This window comes from Cherax quadricarinatus, chromosome 47, assembly GCF_038502225.1.
Source record: "Cherax quadricarinatus isolate ZL_2023a chromosome 47, ASM3850222v1, whole genome shotgun sequence".
In the NCBI taxonomy this organism is placed as follows: Eukaryota; Metazoa; Arthropoda; class Malacostraca; order Decapoda; family Parastacidae; genus Cherax; species Cherax quadricarinatus.
Genome location: NC_091338.1, coordinates 25791022 through 25809973, shown reverse-complemented (window position 1 = coordinate 25809973; position 18952 = coordinate 25791022). Strand labels below are relative to the sequence as shown.

General features: G+C 41.3%; 1 protein-coding gene across 1 annotated transcript in view; it reads right to left on the bottom strand.

Annotated features, from left to right (window-relative positions):
• The window catches only part of LOC128696564 (deoxynucleoside triphosphate triphosphohydrolase SAMHD1-like), a 266099-nt gene that overhangs the window by 162316 nt on the left and 84831 nt on the right, over positions 1–18952 (bottom strand). The window contains exons 4-5 of the mRNA XM_070094765.1: positions 13645–13825; positions 4787–4975 (exon numbers count right to left, since the gene is read on the bottom strand). Of these exons, the coding sequence (XP_069950866.1) occupies positions 4787–4975; positions 13645–13825 (370 nt within the window). The remainder of the gene's footprint in view (positions 1–4786; positions 4976–13644; positions 13826–18952) is intronic.

Sequence of the window (18952 nt, the reverse complement as noted above, 5' to 3'; positions counted from 1 at the left end):
CCCACCAACAAACTATTCTACCCAAGAAATAAGAAATTTTAAAAATTATTATTTGTCCAGTGTATTATTAAATTCTTCCCAAATTCTATTAATTATAAATGGATCTTATTTATATAAACCAAAGGAAATATTCATATTATTGTCAAAACTGCTTTTTATGAAACAAGATTCAATTATATTCCTGTCGACCATGGACTTGCTTGATACTACTTTCTCAACTTTTTGAAAATCAATTGGATGGTTAAAATCTCTTACATGAATAAATAGAGCATTGGAATCTTGTCCAGTTCTAATGCTATATTTATGCTGTTTTAATCTTAGTTCGATATTTTTACCAGTTTGACCGTAATAAACTTTATCGCAAATTTTACAAGGAATCTTATAGACACATCCATCAGCATTTTGGGGGGAATTTTTTATCAAAAGTTTTTTTACTGTATCAAGATTTTTGAATACAACTTTAGTATTAGAAGTCTTAAGAAGAGAAGGCATATCAACCAAGTTTTCGTGGTAAGGGAGAACCAACATATTTTTAGTTGAATAAGGCTGGTTGTCCCTTTTTGGATTGTAAAAAGTATTTCTAGCAACTTTTAAAGATTTATCAATTACATTTCTTGGGTATTTCAAATCATTACCTATTTCATAAATTTTGGATATTTCCTCATCTATGAACTCAGGACTACAAATTCGTAAAGCTCTCAAAAACATTGATGAGAAAACAGACAGCTTAACTCTATCTTGATGCTAGGAATAATAGTGGACATAGGAACAGTTATTTGTAGGTTTTCTGTAAATTTTAAATTTGAATTCATTATTACCCTTAATAATTAAAACATCTAGAAAAGGCAATGAGTTATTTTCTTCAAACTCAACAGTAAAGTTTATAGAATGGGCTAAGCTATTTATTTTTACAAGGAAATGGTGTATATATCCATTTTTGGGCATAAGACACAAAATATCATCAACATATCTGAACCATTTAGCTCTATTAGGGAGGATTGTGTTAAGCAACCTTGTTTCAAAAAATTCCATGTATAGGTTACTAAGAACAGGTGAAAGAGGATTTCCCATTGCCATACCAAACTTCTGAGTGTAAAACTTATCATTAAATACAAATTTTGCATCAACAATGCAAAGTTTAATAAGTTTAATGATAGTAGGAACTGGCAATGATAAATCATAGTTAACAAGTTCTTCAGATAAGAAACTTAATAAATCATCAACAGGAACTTTCGTAAACAAGGAAGTAACATCAAAACTAACCATGTTAAAATAATTTAAGTCAGTCAGGGAGCTTAATTTATCAACTAAGTCTATGTTGTTTTAAACATTAAAGTTAGAAATTTTGCCAACAATAGGGCTCAAAATGTCAACAAGCCATTTGGATAATTTATATGAAACTGATCCTATGGAGCTAATAATTGGTCTGACTGGATTACCTGGTTTGTGTGTTTTTATTAATCCATACATGTAAGGTAAAGATGGATTAGTGGAAGTAAATTGTTTGATTAATTCATCTTTGCCTTTCAGTAGAAGTTTTATTGTTTTATTGAAATTGCTGTTAACGGTTTCTAGGGGATTTTTCCAAAGTTTAGAATAGGTTTCAGTATCATCTAAGAGATTATTCATTTTTTCTTGGTAATCATTTTCTTTCATAATTACTATTGCATTTATTTTGTCTGCTTTAATAAGGCGCAAATTTGTATTGTTATTAAGTGTATCATAAGACTTAAAGAATCTTTGAGGGCAATTGGGAATGTTTGGTTTTAACATAGAGCTATATACCATTCCCTTACTAATATTAATTTCATCAGTGGAAAAATAAGAAAATTTTTCAAAGTTACAAAAGGCTTTTGCAATTTCAACATTATTAAGTTTTTTTGAAGTTGCAAAACTTAGGCCAAAACCTAGAGCAGCAGATGAAATTTTAGACAAAAATACAACTTTTTTTCATAGTTCCTTGATAATGTGAGTAGTCACGAAAGCGCTTGGAATTTCTCTATTCTTTCAGAGTGGTTGTTTTGCATATTCTGAAATCACCTGTTTACTGTGATCTTATTGCATATATATATATATATATATATATATATATATATATATATATATATATATATATATATATATATATATATATATATATATATATATATATATATATATATATATATACATATATATATATATATATATATATATATATATATATATATATATATATATATATATATATGTATATATATATATATATATATATATATATATATATATATATATATGTATATAGATACATATATATATATATATATATATATATAGATATATATATATATATATATATATAGACATATATATATACATATATATATATATAGATAAATATATATATATATATATATATATATATATATATATATATATATATATATATATATATATATATATATATATATATATATACATATATATATTCAAACAGCTCCGGGGAAAACCTTGAGTTTTCTCTGAGGTACGTTTATTGTCTTCTCTGAGGATGAGGGTCCCCATTCCAGCTATAGAGGTGGTACTTCCCTATATATATGTATAATATATATATTTATATTTATATAAATATATATATATATATATATATATATATATATATATATATATATATATATATATATATATATATATATATATATATATATATATTGAGGAACTTTTAAATGTTGAGGAAGAAAGGGAGGCGGTAATTTCATGCACTGGCCAGGGAGGTATACCATCTTTTAGGAGTGAAGAAGAGCAGAATGTAAGTGTGGTGGAGGTACGTGAGGCATTGCGTAGAATGAAAGGGCGTAAAGCAGCTGGAACTGATGGGATCATGACAGAAATGTTAAAAGCAGGGGGGCAAATAGTGTTGGAGTGGTTGGTACTTTTGTTTAATAAATGTATGAAAGAGGGGAAGGTACCTAGGGATTGGCGGAGAGCATGTATAGTCCCTTTATATAAAGGGAAAGGGGACAAAAGAGATTGTAAAAATTATAGAGGAATAAGTTTACTGAGTATACCAGGAAAAGTATACGGTAGAGTTATAATTGAAAGAATTAGAGGTAAGACAGAATGTAGAATTGCGGATGAGCAAGGAGGCTTCAGAGTGGGTAGGGGATGTGTAGATCAAGTGTTTACATTGAAGCATATATGTGAACAGTATTTAGATAAAAGTAGGGAAGTTTTTATTGCATTTATGGATTTAGAAAAGGCATATGATAGAGTGGATAGAGGAGCAATGTGGCAGATGTTGCAAGTTTATGGAATAGGTGGTAAGTTACTAAATGCTGTAAAGAGCTTTTATGAGGATAGTGAGGCTCAGGTTAGGGTGTGTAGAAGAGAGGGAGAATACTTCCCGGTAAAAGTAGGTCTTAGACAGGGATGTGTAATGTCACCATGGTTGTTTAATATATTTATAGATGGGGTTGTAAAAGAAGTAAATGCTAGGGTGTTCGGGAGAGGGGTGGGATTAAATTATGGGGAATCAAATTCAAAATGGGAATTGACACAGTTACTTTTTGCTGATGATACTGTGCTTATGGGAGATTCTAAAGAAAAATTGCAAAGGTTAGTGGATGAGTTTGAGAATGTGTGTAAAGGTAGAAAGTTGAAAGTGAACATAGAAAAGAGTAAGGTGATGAGGGTATCAAATGATTTAGATAAAGAAAAATTGGATATCAAATTGGGGAGGAGGAGTATGGAAGAAGTGAATGTTTTCAGATACTTGGGAGTTGACGTGTCGGCGGATGGATTTATGAAGGATGAGGTTAATCATAGAATTGATGAGGGAAAAAAGGTGAGTGGTGCGTTGAGGTATATGTGGAGTCAAAAAACGTTATCTATGGAGGCAAAGAAGGGAATGTAAGAAAGTATAGTAGTATCAACACTCTTATATGGATGTGAAGCTTGGGTGGTAAATGCAGCAGCGAGGAGACGGTTGGAGGCAGTGGAGATGTCCTGTCTAAGGGCAATGTGTGGTGTAAATATTATGCAGAAAATTCGGAGTGTGGAAATTAGGAGAAGGTGTGGAGTTAATAAAAGCATTAGTCAGAGGGCAGAAGAGGGGTTGTTGAGGTGGTTTGGTCATTTAGAGAGAATGGATCAAAGTAGAATGACATGGAAAGCATATAAATCTATAGGGGAAGGAAAGAGGGGTAGGGGTCGTCCTCGAAAGGGTTGGAAAGAGAGGGTAAAGGAGGTTTTGTGGGCGAGGGGCTTGGACTTCCAGCAAGCGTGCATGAGCGTGTTAGATAGGAGTGAATGGAGACGAATGATACTTGGGACCTGACGATCTGTTGGAGTGTGAGCAGGGTAATATTTAGTGAAGGGATTCAGGGAAACCGGTTATTTTCATATAGTCGGACTTGAGTCCTGGAAATGGGAAGTACAATGCCTGCACTTTAAAGGAGGGGTTTGGGATATTGGCAGTTTGGAGGGATATGTTGTGTATCTTTATATGTGTATGCTTCTAAACTGTTGTATTCTGAGCACCTCTGCAAAAGTAGTGATAATGTGTGAGTGTGGTGAAAGTGTTGAATGATGATGAAAGTATTTTCTTTTTGGGGATTTTCTTTCTTTTTTGGGTCACCCTGCCTCGGTGGGAGACGGTCGACTTGTTGAAAAAAAAAAAAAAAAATATATATATATATATATATATATATATATATATATATATATATATATATATATATATATATATATATATATATATATATATATATTATTTTTATATTGTGTATCTAGACGTAATCAAACTTACCTCAAATAAAAAATGTTTTCCTTTTCTTTCATCATCCATTTTTTCATCCATTTTGTTCTCCTCAGGAGGGTCAATCACATTTTTGATGAAGTTAAGGTCTTTTTCTTCCAAATCTCTGGCTGTAAACTTCTCCATAATGTTAGCATCCGTAAGAATGTCATCAAAAATTTTTGTTGACATTTCTTCATGCTGTAAATGTAACATCCATAAAGCATTTACTCACAGTGATAAAATTCATTTTAATATTGTGATTGTCTGTCAAAATCTTAAGAACTGTAGGAAGTAAAATAATTATTCACAAATATTTTCGTTGACAATAATGAGGTGAGGGACTGTATGATCAATACAGGTCTGAGGGACTGGGTGGGGCTTATATAACGAGGGACTGAGTGCATCTTTCTGAAATGAGAGGCTGATTGAACCTTTCAATCTCGAAGGACTGTGTGTAATGGAGTGAGTAACTGGACGTACTTCACAGTCGTAGTTGACTTAAGGGACCATACAGACGTGAGGTTCTGTGTGAACCATGCAAATGTGAGGTTTGTATGTGAACCATACATATGAGGGACTGTGTGATCAATACTGGGGTGTGTGACTATGTGAGACTTATAGACGTGAGAGATTCTACTCCCCTATTTGTGGTCGCAACACACAGGCTCGGCCTCTGTGTTGGCCTCTACTAGGTTCACTCTCTCCTAGCTGCGTGAGCCTTATCATACCTAGTCTTAAAACTATGTATGGATCCCGTCTCTACCACTTTGCTGTCTGTCATTGCACGTTCTGACCACTCTAGGCTACAAAATTATTGCCTAATATCCCTCTGATTCGTTTGTATATTTGGCTTCTAACTATTCCCTCTTGTGCCTGAGAATCGCCTATTAAACAGACTCACCCTGTTCACACTCAGTATTTTGTATGCAGTAATCATATCACTCCTAGTCCTTCTATCCTCTACTTCGTCAGGTCTAACTCATCTAGTCTCTCCTCATAGTTCATGCCCCTCAGGTCTGGGATTAGTCTCGTTGCACATCTTTGCACTTTTTACAACTTTTTCACTGCATACTTTATAGTTGAGGTTCCTGAAAGCTACATTTAAATCTGCCAGTCTCGCATTTGCTGCAGCCATTGTTCAGTTGATGTGTGTCTCAGATGAAATGCTTCCTCTGAAGTCCTTCTCTTTCAGGAAGGTTTGCAGCCTTTGTCCTCATGCCTGTAAACTCTGCTGGTTTACTTTGCTCAGATTCATTTGCAGTTCTTTTGTGTTCTGTTACAGTTAGTATTCTCTATATTAATTTTATGTAATTTGCCAACATACGTAAGTCCAAGTACTGTCCCTTGTTGATCCCCGTTCGTAACTTTCGTTCACCCTAACACTTCCTCTGGAACGAGAACTCGATGTTTCCTTCCTATTATTTATTCCTTAATCCACTATAGTGCTGTTCTCGTTATTATCCTGCCTGCTCCTCTTTCCTTCTTTTTCTCAGTCTCTTGTGAGGTACATTATGGAACGCCTTCTTTTGGGCCAGTAATATACAATCCACCCATTCCGCTCTCTCCTGCCTAACTTTTAATACCCTATCATAGACCACTAGCAGATGTGACACAGAACTCACTGACAGATGTATGGTCACATTATCCGCAAGGTATTTAGCGTTTTTTTTTTTTTTAACATTCGCCGGTATTCTCCCGGCCCGAGCCTTCTCCAAGTGGTGGCCCGGCCTTGGCTCCCTGTCTAGGGAGTGCCTGAGACCTAAGTCTCCCATGGGAGGAGGCACAAGTACCCCCTCATCTCTGGGACCAACTGTCCCCAGGCCTAGCCACATTCCCCGCCCTCACGGGGCTCGTAGGGAGAAGCTAGGCCTCTCTGGTCTGCCATCCCCGCCCCAAGGGGGTTACTGGGAATGACAGTCTTGTGAGCTGCAAGCTCGTGCACCTACCCTTCCCTAAAAAGGCTGGGCATGGTATCGATTTTTAGCGTATTTAGTAGTTTCTTCACCTCACCTCCGGTTTTGTGCATAGCATCCTGTACTCACTGGTGCACTCTCCCTCTCTGACACTGAAAATGTTTCTGATTTCCCTAAGAATACTTACCAAAATCTTATATTCAGCTCCTCACAGACTTCCTGGTCACTCTAAGAGTGTTCCTTCTTTTTCCCTCAGCCTTATTATCTGGTCCTTAACAGTTGTCATCTTTCTGAAGTTACTGTATGGCAACTTCAGCTCTAATTTTACTTTCGATGTTGTAATTTTCATGTTGTCGTTCGGCCTCTCTTCTTACCCATGAGTATTCATTTCTGGCTCTTCTCCTTACTTCTTTGTTTTCCTGTAGTTCTTGCTGTCTATATTTGTTCCATGTTCTTGCACCTTTAGCTTTTCCATCCTTACACTTATGGGTGACTCATGAATTTACTATGTTCGAGCATATGTATCTTTTACTGGGTAGGAATTTCTCCTGTATATCCCGGTACTTTCCAGCTACATACGCCATCATTTCGTTCACTCTCTTGCCGAACATCTCACTTTCTCATGAAAATTCAATAAGAATTTCCTCATGCCTGCGTAGTTTAATCTTTTAAAGGTAGGTATGTCCTTTCATGCTCTACATTTCTTTACACATTTACTTTCACAAGATAATCGTGGTCACTACATCCGATGGGCATCTTATGTTCACCAGAAACAAACATCTCTACGACATTCCCCGTGTCCGACTAAACCTTTACAAAAATTCAATGTATGTCAAAGGCCCTAAAATCTGGAATACCCTACCAGAGAACTCTAGAACTGCAGGCACACTCATCACCTTCAAAACTACCATTAGAAAACATCTTATCTCCCTGATACACCCCGTCAACTAACTACACGAATACCACCTGGTGGTTCACACTTACACTCACTCACCCATTTGACCATAAACAGAAATATTAATCTCAGTCTTAAAATAATGAATCCTGTGATACTCCAATACTGAAACTATATACTGTGCCAAAACAAAAGCATTCACATTGCTAAACTCACAAACTAGTATTTAGTCACTTAGCCATAATACCAACTTACCTCATAATTTGTAATATTTTACAATTAAGAATAAAACTAAGTATGCCCGAAATGCCTAGCCATGCTAGGTGTTCTAGTGGTACACTCTGTAATCACAATTTTACTACATGTAAACCAAACAATAACCAAATTTCTGTAAACTCAGCATTGTAATCCTTATAGAGAATAAACTTTGAATTTGAATTTGAATTTGAATTTGAATGTTCACTACAACAGTCATTTATGATGTACACAAAGATTAGCCTCGCTGGTTCGTCGCCTCCTCACACTCTGGTTGTGTCTCTCAAATGCTGACTCATGAAATTTTCTATAGCCACCTTCAACAACTTAGCTATCCATATATCCGGTTCACTTGTAGCTCCAGACTTTTCCATTTAATTTCCTAATGGTCGAAGTCTCCCCTGATGAGCAGTTTAGTACTGCCCGTGTAGACTCTTATATCTACATGCTCTATCATGTCCACCACTGCTCTGTTGTCATCATATTCTTGTCTTGGTCTCCTACTGTTTAAAGGTAGACGGTAATGGGGTGAGGGACTGTGTGGATCTTACAGATGTGAAAGACTGTGTGAACCTTACAGAAGTGAGAGACTGTAGGGACCTTTCATAGGTGAGGGACTCTGTGGAGTATACACATGTGACGGAGTGTGTGGATCGTACAAAGTAAATAACTGTATGAACCATAAAGAAGTGAGGAGTTTGTGTCAACCGTACATGAGAGAGTGACTGTTATGACCTTACTGAACTGAGGAAGCAAACTGCATGGGAACCATACAGAAGTGAAGGACTGTGTACCATGCATGGATAAAGTGGCGATTTAGGGTTCGAGAATGAGTTTGCTTAAATGTTAAGGAAATGTTGATAATACAAGGATTAGTAACGGGATCAATATGTATAGATCTCAGTAGGAGATGCGTATTGTGCTTTATGTCCGAAACAAAAGAAACTTTCTTGTTTTTACACATATGACAGTGTGAGAAGTATGGATGGATAATGCAGCAAGGAGAGAATATCGTGGGGCGTCAGTTATACAACCTTTAATATAATGAGTAGTGAGACAAAAAACTACCAAAATGTGGCTATACCGAGTGTTATTTGTATCAGCATATTGTACCAAGTCATGTATTTTTTCTCCTTTTGGTTAGTACGGAAATAGGGCTAAAATTGTTAAATTGTGAACCTAGTTAGTAAATTACATGAATAATTTACCTTACTTTCATATGTGTTCTGTTGTTTTGTACTGCTGGTCTTACCTGGAGTTTACCTGGAGAGAGTTCCGGGGGTCAACGCCCCCGCGGCCCGGTCTGTGACCAGGCCTCCTGGTGGATCAGAGCCTGATCAACCAGGCTGTTACTGCTGGCTGCACGCAAACCAACGTACGAGCCACAGCCCGGCTGGTCAGGAACCGACTTTAGGTGCTTGTCCAGTGCCAGCTTGAAGACTGCCAGGGGTCTGTTGGTAATCCCCCTTAAGTATGCTGGGAGGCAGTTGAACAGTCTCGGGCCCCTGACACTTATTGTATGGTCTCTTAACGTGCTAGTGACACCCCTGCTTTTCATTGGGGGGATGTTGCATCGTCTGCCAAGTCTTTTGCTTTCGTAGTGAGTGATTTTCGTGTGCAAGTTCGGTACTAGTCCCTCTAGGATTTTCCAGGTGTATATAATCATGTATCTCTCCCGCCTGCGTTCCAGGGAATACAGGTTCAGGAACCTCAAACGCTCCCAGTAATTGAGGTGTTTTATCTCCGTTATGCGCGCCGTGAAGGTTCTCTGTACATTTTCTAGGTCAGCAATTTCACCTGCCTTGAAAGGTGTTGTTAGTGTGCAGCAATATTCCAGCCTAGATAGAACAAGTGACCTGAAGAGTGTCATCATGGGCTTGGCATCCCTCGTTTTGAAGGTTCTCGTTATCCATCCTGTCATTTTTCTAGCAGATGCAATCGATACAATGTTATGGTCCTTGAAGGTGAGATCCTCCGACATGATCACTCCCAGGTCTTTGACGTTGGTGTTTCGCTCTATTTTGTGGCCAGAATTTGTTTTGTACTCTGATGAAGATTTAATTTCCTCGTGTTTACCATATCTGAGTAATTGAAATTTCTCATCGTTGAACTTCATATTGTTTTCTGCAGCCCACTGAAAGATTTGGTTGATGTCCGCCTGGAGCCTTGCAGTGTCTGCAATGGAAGACACTGTCATGCAGATTCGGGTGTCATCTGCAAAGGAAGACAGGGTGCTGTGGCTGACATCCTTGTCTATGTCAGATATGAGGATGAGGAACAAGATGGGAGCGAGTACTGTGCCTTGTGGAACAGAGCTTTTCACCGTGCCTTCCTCGGACGTTACTCTGTTGACTACTACTCTCTGTGTTCTGTTAGTGAGGAAATTATAGATCCATCGACCGACTTTTCCTGTTATTCCTTTAGCACGCATTTTGTGCGCTATTACGCCATGGTCACACTTGTCGAAGGCTTTTGCAAAGTCTGTATATATTACATCTGCATTCTTTTTGTCTTCTAGTGCATCTAGGACCTTGTCGTAGTGATCCAATAGTTGAGACAGACAGGAGCGACCTGTTCTAAACCCATGTTGCCCTGGGTTGAGTAACTGATGGGTTTCTAGATGGGTGGTGATCTTGCTTCTTAGGACTCTTTCAAAGATTTTTATGATATGGGATGTTAGTGCTATCGGTCTGTAGTTCTTTGCTGTTGCTTTACTGCCCCCTTTGTGGAGTGGGGCTATGTCTGTTGTTTTTAGTAACTGTGGGACGACCCCCGTGTCCATGCTCCCTCTCCATAGGATGGTAAAGGCTCGTGATAGGGGCTTCTTGCAGTTCTTGATGAACACGGAGTTCCATGAGTCTGGCCCTGGGGCAGAGTGCATGGGCATGTCATTTGTCGCCTGTTCGAAGTCATTTGGCGTCAGGATAACATCAGAAAGGCTTGTGTTAACCAAATTCTGTGGCTCTCTCATAAAAAAATCATTTTGATCTTCGACTCTCAGTCTGGTTAGTGGCTTGCTAAAAACTGAGTCATATTGGGACTTGAGTAGCTCACTCATTTCCTTGCTGTCATCTGTGTAGGACCCATCTTGTTTAAGTAAGGGCCCAATACTGGACGTTGTTCTCGACTTTGATTTGGCATAGGAGAAGAAATACTTTGGGTTTCTTTCGATTTCATTTATGGCTTTTAGTTCTTCCCGCGTTTCCTGACTCCTATAAGATTCCTTTAGCTTAAGTTCGATGTTTGCTATTTCTCTGACCAGTGTCTCCCTACGCATTTCAGATAGATTGACCTCTTTTAGCCGCTCTGTTATTCTTTTCCGTCGCCTGTAAAGAGAGCGCCTGTCTCTTTCTATTTTACATCTACTCCTCCTTTTTCTTAGAGGAATAAGTCTTGTGCATACATCGAGTGCCACCAAGTTAATCTGTTCTAGGCATAAGTTGGGGTCTGTGTTGCTTAGTATATCTTCCCAGCTTATATCGGTTAGGACTTGGTTTACTTGGTCCCACTTTATGTTTTTGTTATTGAAGTTGAATTTGGTGAATGCTCCCTCGTGAATAATCTCATTATGTCAGTCTGGGGCTCTGCGCATACATGTCTGAACCTCAATTATGTTGTGATCTGAGTATATTGTTTTTGATATGGTGACATTTCTTATCAGATCATCATTGTTAGTGAAGATGAGGTCTAGTGTATTCTCCATTCTAGTAGGCTCTATTATTTGCTGGTTTAAATTGAATTTTGTGCAGAGATTTAAAAGCTCGTTTGAGTGTGAGTTTTCATCAGAGCTGCCTCCTGGTGTTATTACTGCAACAATATTATTTGCTATATTCCTCAATTTTAGGTGCCTTAAGTTGAAATCCCCCAGGAGCAAGATGTTGGGTGCAGGAGCTGGAAGATTTTCCAGACAGTGGTCAATTTTTAACAGCTGTTCCTGGAATTGCTGGGATGTTGCATCCGGAGGCTTGTAGACTACCACAATGACTAGGTTTTGGTTCTCGACCTTTACTGCTAAAACTTCCACTACATCATTTGAGGCCTTAAGCAGTTCTGTGCAAACAAGTGACTCTGCAATGTACAGGCCAACCCCCCCCTTTTGCCTGTTCACTCTGTCACATCTGTATAGGTTGTAACCTGGGATCCATATTTCGTTGTCTAAGTGATCCTTTATGTGGGTTCCTCTATTTGTGGTCTTAGATTTTATGTGAAGGTTTTGACATTCTCTTTGTTCTTGACAAGCTTAAGTATGGTTGGAAACAGGTTTCTTTCAGACTGTGTATTCCACACTGTTACTCAGCACTACAATGCTGAATGTCTCTCACTATTCATTCCGGTTTCTGACCTAGCCTAGAACTATAACTAATATATACCTACTCCTATATGAATGCACAGAAATCTTCACATTAATTTGTAAATTACTACCTACAAGATATTATTAAGATAACGTTTCATATCTTTTTTTATTTCATTTCTTGAGACACAAGCCAGTAACAACTTCCTTGTCGGACAGGAGAAAAGTATTGCTTGCTAGTCCTTGGTGATAATATTTAAAAGATTTCCATGGTACTTGATAAGGTACTTGATAAGATACTTGATAAGGTACTTGATAAGGTACTTGATAAGGTACTTGATAAGGTACTTGATAAGGTACTTGATAAGGTACTTGATAAGATACTTGATAAGGTACTTGATAAGGTACTTGATAAGGTACTTGATAAGGTACTTGATAAGGTACTTGATAAGGTACTTGATAAGGTACTTGATAAGATACTTGATAAGGTACTTGATAAGGTACTTGATAAGGTACTTGATAAGGTACTTGATAAGGTACTTGATAAGGTACTTGATAAGGTACTTGATAAGGTACTTGATAAGGAACTTGATAAGGTACTTGATAAGGTACTTGATAAGGTACTTGATAAGGTACTTGATAAGGTACTTGATAAGGAACTTGATAAGGTACTTGATAAGGTACTTGATAAGGTACTTGATAAGGTACTTGATAAGGTACTTGATAAGGAACTTGATAAGGTACTTGATAAGGTACTTGATAAGGAACTTGATAAGGTACTTGATAAGGTACTTGATAAGGTACTTGATAAGGTACTTGATAAGGTACTTGATAAGGTACTTGATAAGGTACTTGATAAGGAACTTGATAAGGTACTTGATAAGGTACTTGATAAGGTACTTGATAAGGTACTTGATAAGGAACTTGATAATGTACTTGATAAGGTACTTGATAAGGTACTTGATAAGGTACTTGATAAGGTACTTGATAAGGAACTTGATAAGGTACTTGATAAGGTACTTGATAAGGTACTTGATAAGGTACTTGATAAGGTACTTGATAAGGTACTTGATAAGGTACTTGATAAGGTACTTGATAAGGTACTTGATAAGGTACTTGATAAGGAACTTGATAAGGTACTTGATAAGGTACTTGATAAGGAACTTGATAAGGTACTTGATAAGGTACTTGATAAGGTACTTGATAAGGAACTTGATAAGGTACTTGATAAGGTACTTGATAAGGTACTTGATAAGGTACTTGATAAGGAACTTGATAAGGTACTTGATAAGGTACTTGATAAGGTACTTGATAAGGTACTTGATAAGGTACTTGATAAGGAACTTGATAAGGTACTTGATAAGGTACTTGATAAGGTACTTGATAAGGTACTTGATAAGGTACTTGATAAGGGTCATATTGGACTATACGAGCTTGTTGGGGGGGGGGGTATAGAGTGATTATTTTAATGGGTAGTTTAGTGCTTAACATACTGATAATTATTGAGCTTCACCTTCCAATTAGCATCAGGGTTGGCTTTCTTCATGAAGCGTTCCCAGGTGTGGCTGAAGGGACCGTGACCAAGGTCGTGACAAAGACCAGCAATCTTCAGGCACAATACATCCTTATCGGAGATTTGGTAAGGATTGTCATTCTGTAAACTCTCCGCCATCTTGCCAGCCAGATAACAGGTGCTGTGTGAAGAAAAAATATAACATATTTGAACACTGGACACTAATGTTCATTTTAAAAGAATTCAGAATACAGATCAAAATACTCCGTTAAAATATCTTTACTAACATGGGTGAGAAACTGAAGTACATTACAGATATTAAATAATTGGTTTAATAAATTTTTAAACTTCCCAATGTTTATATTCATGAAAAAATTGAAAAATTATTCAAACTCGTAAATTATTATTAGTCAGGAAATAATTACCTTAAATCATTTTTAAACAAAACGGTAGCAACCACTTTCTTGAAGCAGACACTACTCAGGAGCAGACACTACTCAGGAGCAGACACTACTCAGGAGTGGACACTACTCAGGAGCAGACACTACTCAGGAGCAGACACTACTCAGGAGCAGACACTACTCAGGAGCAGACACTACTCAGGAGCAGACACTACTCAGGAGCAGACACTACTCAGGAGCGGACACTACTCAGGAGCATACACTACTCAGGAGCAGACACTACGCAGGAGCAGACACTACTCAGGAGCAGACACTACTCAGGAGCAGACACTACTCAGGAGCGGACACTACTCAGGAGCAGACACTACTCAGGAGCAGACACTACTCAGGAGCAGACACTACTCAGGAGCAGACACTACTCAGGAGCAGACACTACTCAGGAGCAGACACTACTCAGGAGCAGACACTACTCAGGAGCGGACACTACTCAGGAGCAGACACTACTCAGGAGCAGACACTACTCAGGAGCAGACACTACTCAGGAGCAGACACTACTCAGGAGCACACACTACTCAGGAGCAGACACTACACAGGAGCAGACACTACTCAGGAGCAGACACTACTCAGGAGCAGACACTACTCAGGAGCAGACACTACTCAGGAGCAGACACTACTCAGGAGCAGACACTACTCAGGAGCAGACACTACACAGGAGCAGACACTACTCAGGAGCAGACACTACTCAGGAGCAGACACTACTCAGGAGCAGACACTACTCAGGAGCAGACACTACTCAGGAGCAGACACTACTCAGGAGCAGACACTACTCAGGAGCAGACACTACTCAGGAGCAGACACTACACAGGAGCAGACACTACTCAGGAGCAGACACTACTCAGGAGCAGACACTACTCAGGAGCGGACACTACTCAGGAGCGGACACTACTCAGGAGCAGACACTACTCAGGAGCAGACACTACTCAGGAGCAGACACTACTCAGGAGCAGACACTACTCAGGAGCAGACACTACTCAGGAGCAGACACTACTCAGGAGCAGACACTTCTCAGGAGCAGACACTATTCAGGAGCAGACACTACTCAGGAGCAGACACTACTCAGGAGCAGACACTACACAGGAGCAGACACTACTCAGGAGCAGACACTACTCAGGAGCAGACACTACTCAGGAGCGGACACTACTCAGGAGCAGACACTACTCAGGAGCAGACCCTACTCAGGAGCAGACACTACTCAGGAGCAGACACTACTCCGGAGCAGACACTACTCAGGAGCGGACACTACTCAGGAGCAGACACTACTCAGGAGCGGACACTACTCAGAAGCAGACACTACTCAGGAGCGGACACTACTCAGGAGCGGACACTACTCAGGAGCACACACTACTCAGGAGCAGACACTACCCAGGAGCAGACACTACTCAGGAGCAGACACTACTCAGGAGCAGACACTACTCAGGAGCAGACACTACTCCGGAGCAGACACTACTCAGGAGCGGACACTACTCAGGAGCAGACACTACTCAGGAGCGGACACTACTCAGAAGCAGACACTACTCAGGAGCGGACACTACTCAGGAGCGGACACTACTCAGGAGCACACACTACTCAGGAGCAGACACTACTCAGGAGCAGACACTACTCAGGAGCGGACACTACTCAGGAGCAGACACTACTCAGGAGCAGACACTACTCAGGAGCAGACACTACTCAGGAGCAGACACTACTCAGGAGCAGACACTACTCAGGAGCGGACACTACTCAGGATCAGACACTACTCAGAAGCAGACACTACTCAGGAGCAGACACTACTCAGGAGCTGACACTACTCAGGAGCAGACACTACTCAGGAGCGGACACTACTCAGGAGCAGACACTACTCAGGAGCAGACACTACTCAGGAGCAGACACTACTCAGGAGCAGACACTACTCAGGAGCGGACACTACTCAGGAGCAGACACTACTCAGGAGCAGACACTACTCAGGAGCAGACACTACTCAGGAGCAGACACTACACAGGAGCAGACACTACTCAGGAGCGGACACTACTCAGGAGCGGACACTACTCAGGAGCAGACACTACTCAGGAGCGGACACTACTCAGAAGCAGACACTACTCAGGAGCGGACACTACTCAGGAGCGGACACTACTCAGGAGCACACACTACTCAGGAGCAGACACTACTCAGGAGCAGACACTACTCAGGAGCGGACACTACTCAGGAGCAGACACTACTCAGGAGCAGACACTACTCAGGAGCAGACACTACTCAGGAGCAGACACTACTCAGGAGCAGACACTACTCAGGAGCGGACACTACTCAGGAGCAGACACAACTCAGGAGCAGACACTACTCAGGAGCAGACACTACTCAGGAGCAGACACTACTCAGGAGCAGACACTACTCAGGAGCGGACACTACTCAGGAGCAGACACTACTCAGGGGCAGACACTACTCAGGAGCAGACACTACTCAGGAGCAGACACTACTCAGGAGCGGACACTACTCAGGAGCAGACACTACTCAGGAGCAGACACTACTTAGGAGCAGACACTACTCAGGAGCAGACACTACTCAGGAGCAGACACTACTCAGGAGCAGACACTACTCAGGAGCAGACACTACTCAGGAGCGGACACTACTCAGGAGCAGACACTACTCAGGAGCAGACACTACTCAGGAGCGGACACAACTCAGGAGCAGACACTACTCAGGAGCAGACACTACTCAGGAGCGGACACTACTCAGGAGCAGACACTACTCAGGAGCAGACAATACTCAGGAGCAGACACTACTCAGGAGCGGACACTACTCAGGAGCAGACACTACTCAGGAGCAGACACTACTCAGGAGCAGACACTACTCAGGAGCAGACACTACTCAGGAGCAGACACTAAACAGGAGCAGACACTACTCAGGAGCAGACACTACTCAGGAGCAGACACTACTCAGGAGCAGACACTACTCAGGAGCAGACACTACTCAGGAGCAGACACTACTCAGGAGCAGACACTACACAGGAGCAGACACTACTCAGGAGCAGACACTACTCAGGAGCAGACACTACTCAGGAGCAGACACTACTCAGGAGCAGACACTACTCAGGAGCAGACACTACTCAGGAGCAGACACTACTCAGGAGCAGACACTACTCAGGAGCAGACACTACACAGGAGCAGACACTACTCAGGAGCAGACACTACTCAGGAGCAGACACTACTCAGGAGCGGACACTACTCAGGAGCACACACTACTCAGGAGCAGACACTACTCAGAAGCACACACTACTCAGGAGCAGACACTAATCAGAAGCAGACACTACTCAGGAGCGGACACTACTCAGAAGCAGACACTACTCAGGAGCGGACACTACTCAGGAGCAGACACTACTCTGGAGCAGACACTACTCAGGAGCAGACACTACTCAGGAGCAGACACTACTCAGGAGCAGACACTACTCAGGAGAAGACACTACTCAGGAGCGGACACTTCTCAGGAGCAGGCACTACTCAGGAGCAGACACTACTCAGGAGCAGACACTACTCAGGAGCGGACACTACTCTGGAGCAGACACTACTCAAGAGCGAGACACTACTCAGGAGCAGACACTACTCAGGAGCGGACACTACTCAGGAGCAGACACTACTCTGGAGTAGACACTACTCAGGAGCAGACACTACTCAGGAGCAGACACTACTCAGGAGCAGACAATACTCAGGAGCAGACACTACTCAGGAGCGGACACTACTCAGGAGCACACACTACTCAGGAGCAGACACTACTCAGAAGCACACACTACTCAGGAGCAGACACTAATCAGAAGCAGACACTACTCAGGAGCGGACACTACTCAGAAGCAGACACTACTCAGGAGCGGACACTACTCAGGAGCAGACACTACTCTGCAGCAGACACTACTCAGGAGCAGACACTACTCAGGAGCAGACACTACTCAGGAGCAGACACTACTCAGGAGAAGACACTACTCAGGAGCGGACACTTCTCAGGAGCAGGCACTACTCAGGAGCAGACACTACTCAGGAGCAGACACTACTCAGGAGCGGACACTACTCTGGAGCAGACACTACTCAAGAGCGAGACACTACTCAGGAGCAGACACTACTCAGGAGCGGACACTACTCAGGAGCAGACACTACTCTGGAGTAGACACTACTCAGGAGCAGACACTACTCAGGAGCAGACACTACTCAGGAGCAGACAATACTCAGGAGCAGACACTACACAGGAGCAGACACTACTCAGGAGCAGACACTACTCAGGAGCAGACACTACTCAGGAGCGGGCACTACTCAGGAGCAGACACTACTCAGGAGCAGACACTACTCAGGAGCAGACACTACTCAGGAGCAGACACTACTCAGGAGCAGACACTACTCAGGAGCGGACACTACTCAGGAGCAGATACTACTCACGAGCAGACACTACTCATGAGCGGACACTACTCAGGAGCAGACACTACTCAGGAGCAGACACTACTCAGTAGCGGACACTACTTAGGAGCGGACACTACTCAGGAACGAACACTACTCAAGTGCGGACACTACTCAGGAGCGGACACTACTCAGGAGCACACACTACTCAGGAGCAGACACTACTCAGAAGCACACACTACTCAGGAGCAGACACTAATCAGAAGCAGACACTACTCAGGAGCGGACACTACTCAGAAGCAGACACTACTCAGGAGCGGACACTACTCAGGAGCAGACACTACTCTGGAGCAGACACTACTTAGGAGCAGACACTACTCAGGAGCAGACACTACTCAGGAGCAGACACTACTCAGGAGAAGACACTACTCAGGAGCGGACACTTCTCAGGAGCAGGCACTACTCAGGAGCAGACACTACTCAGGAGCAGACACT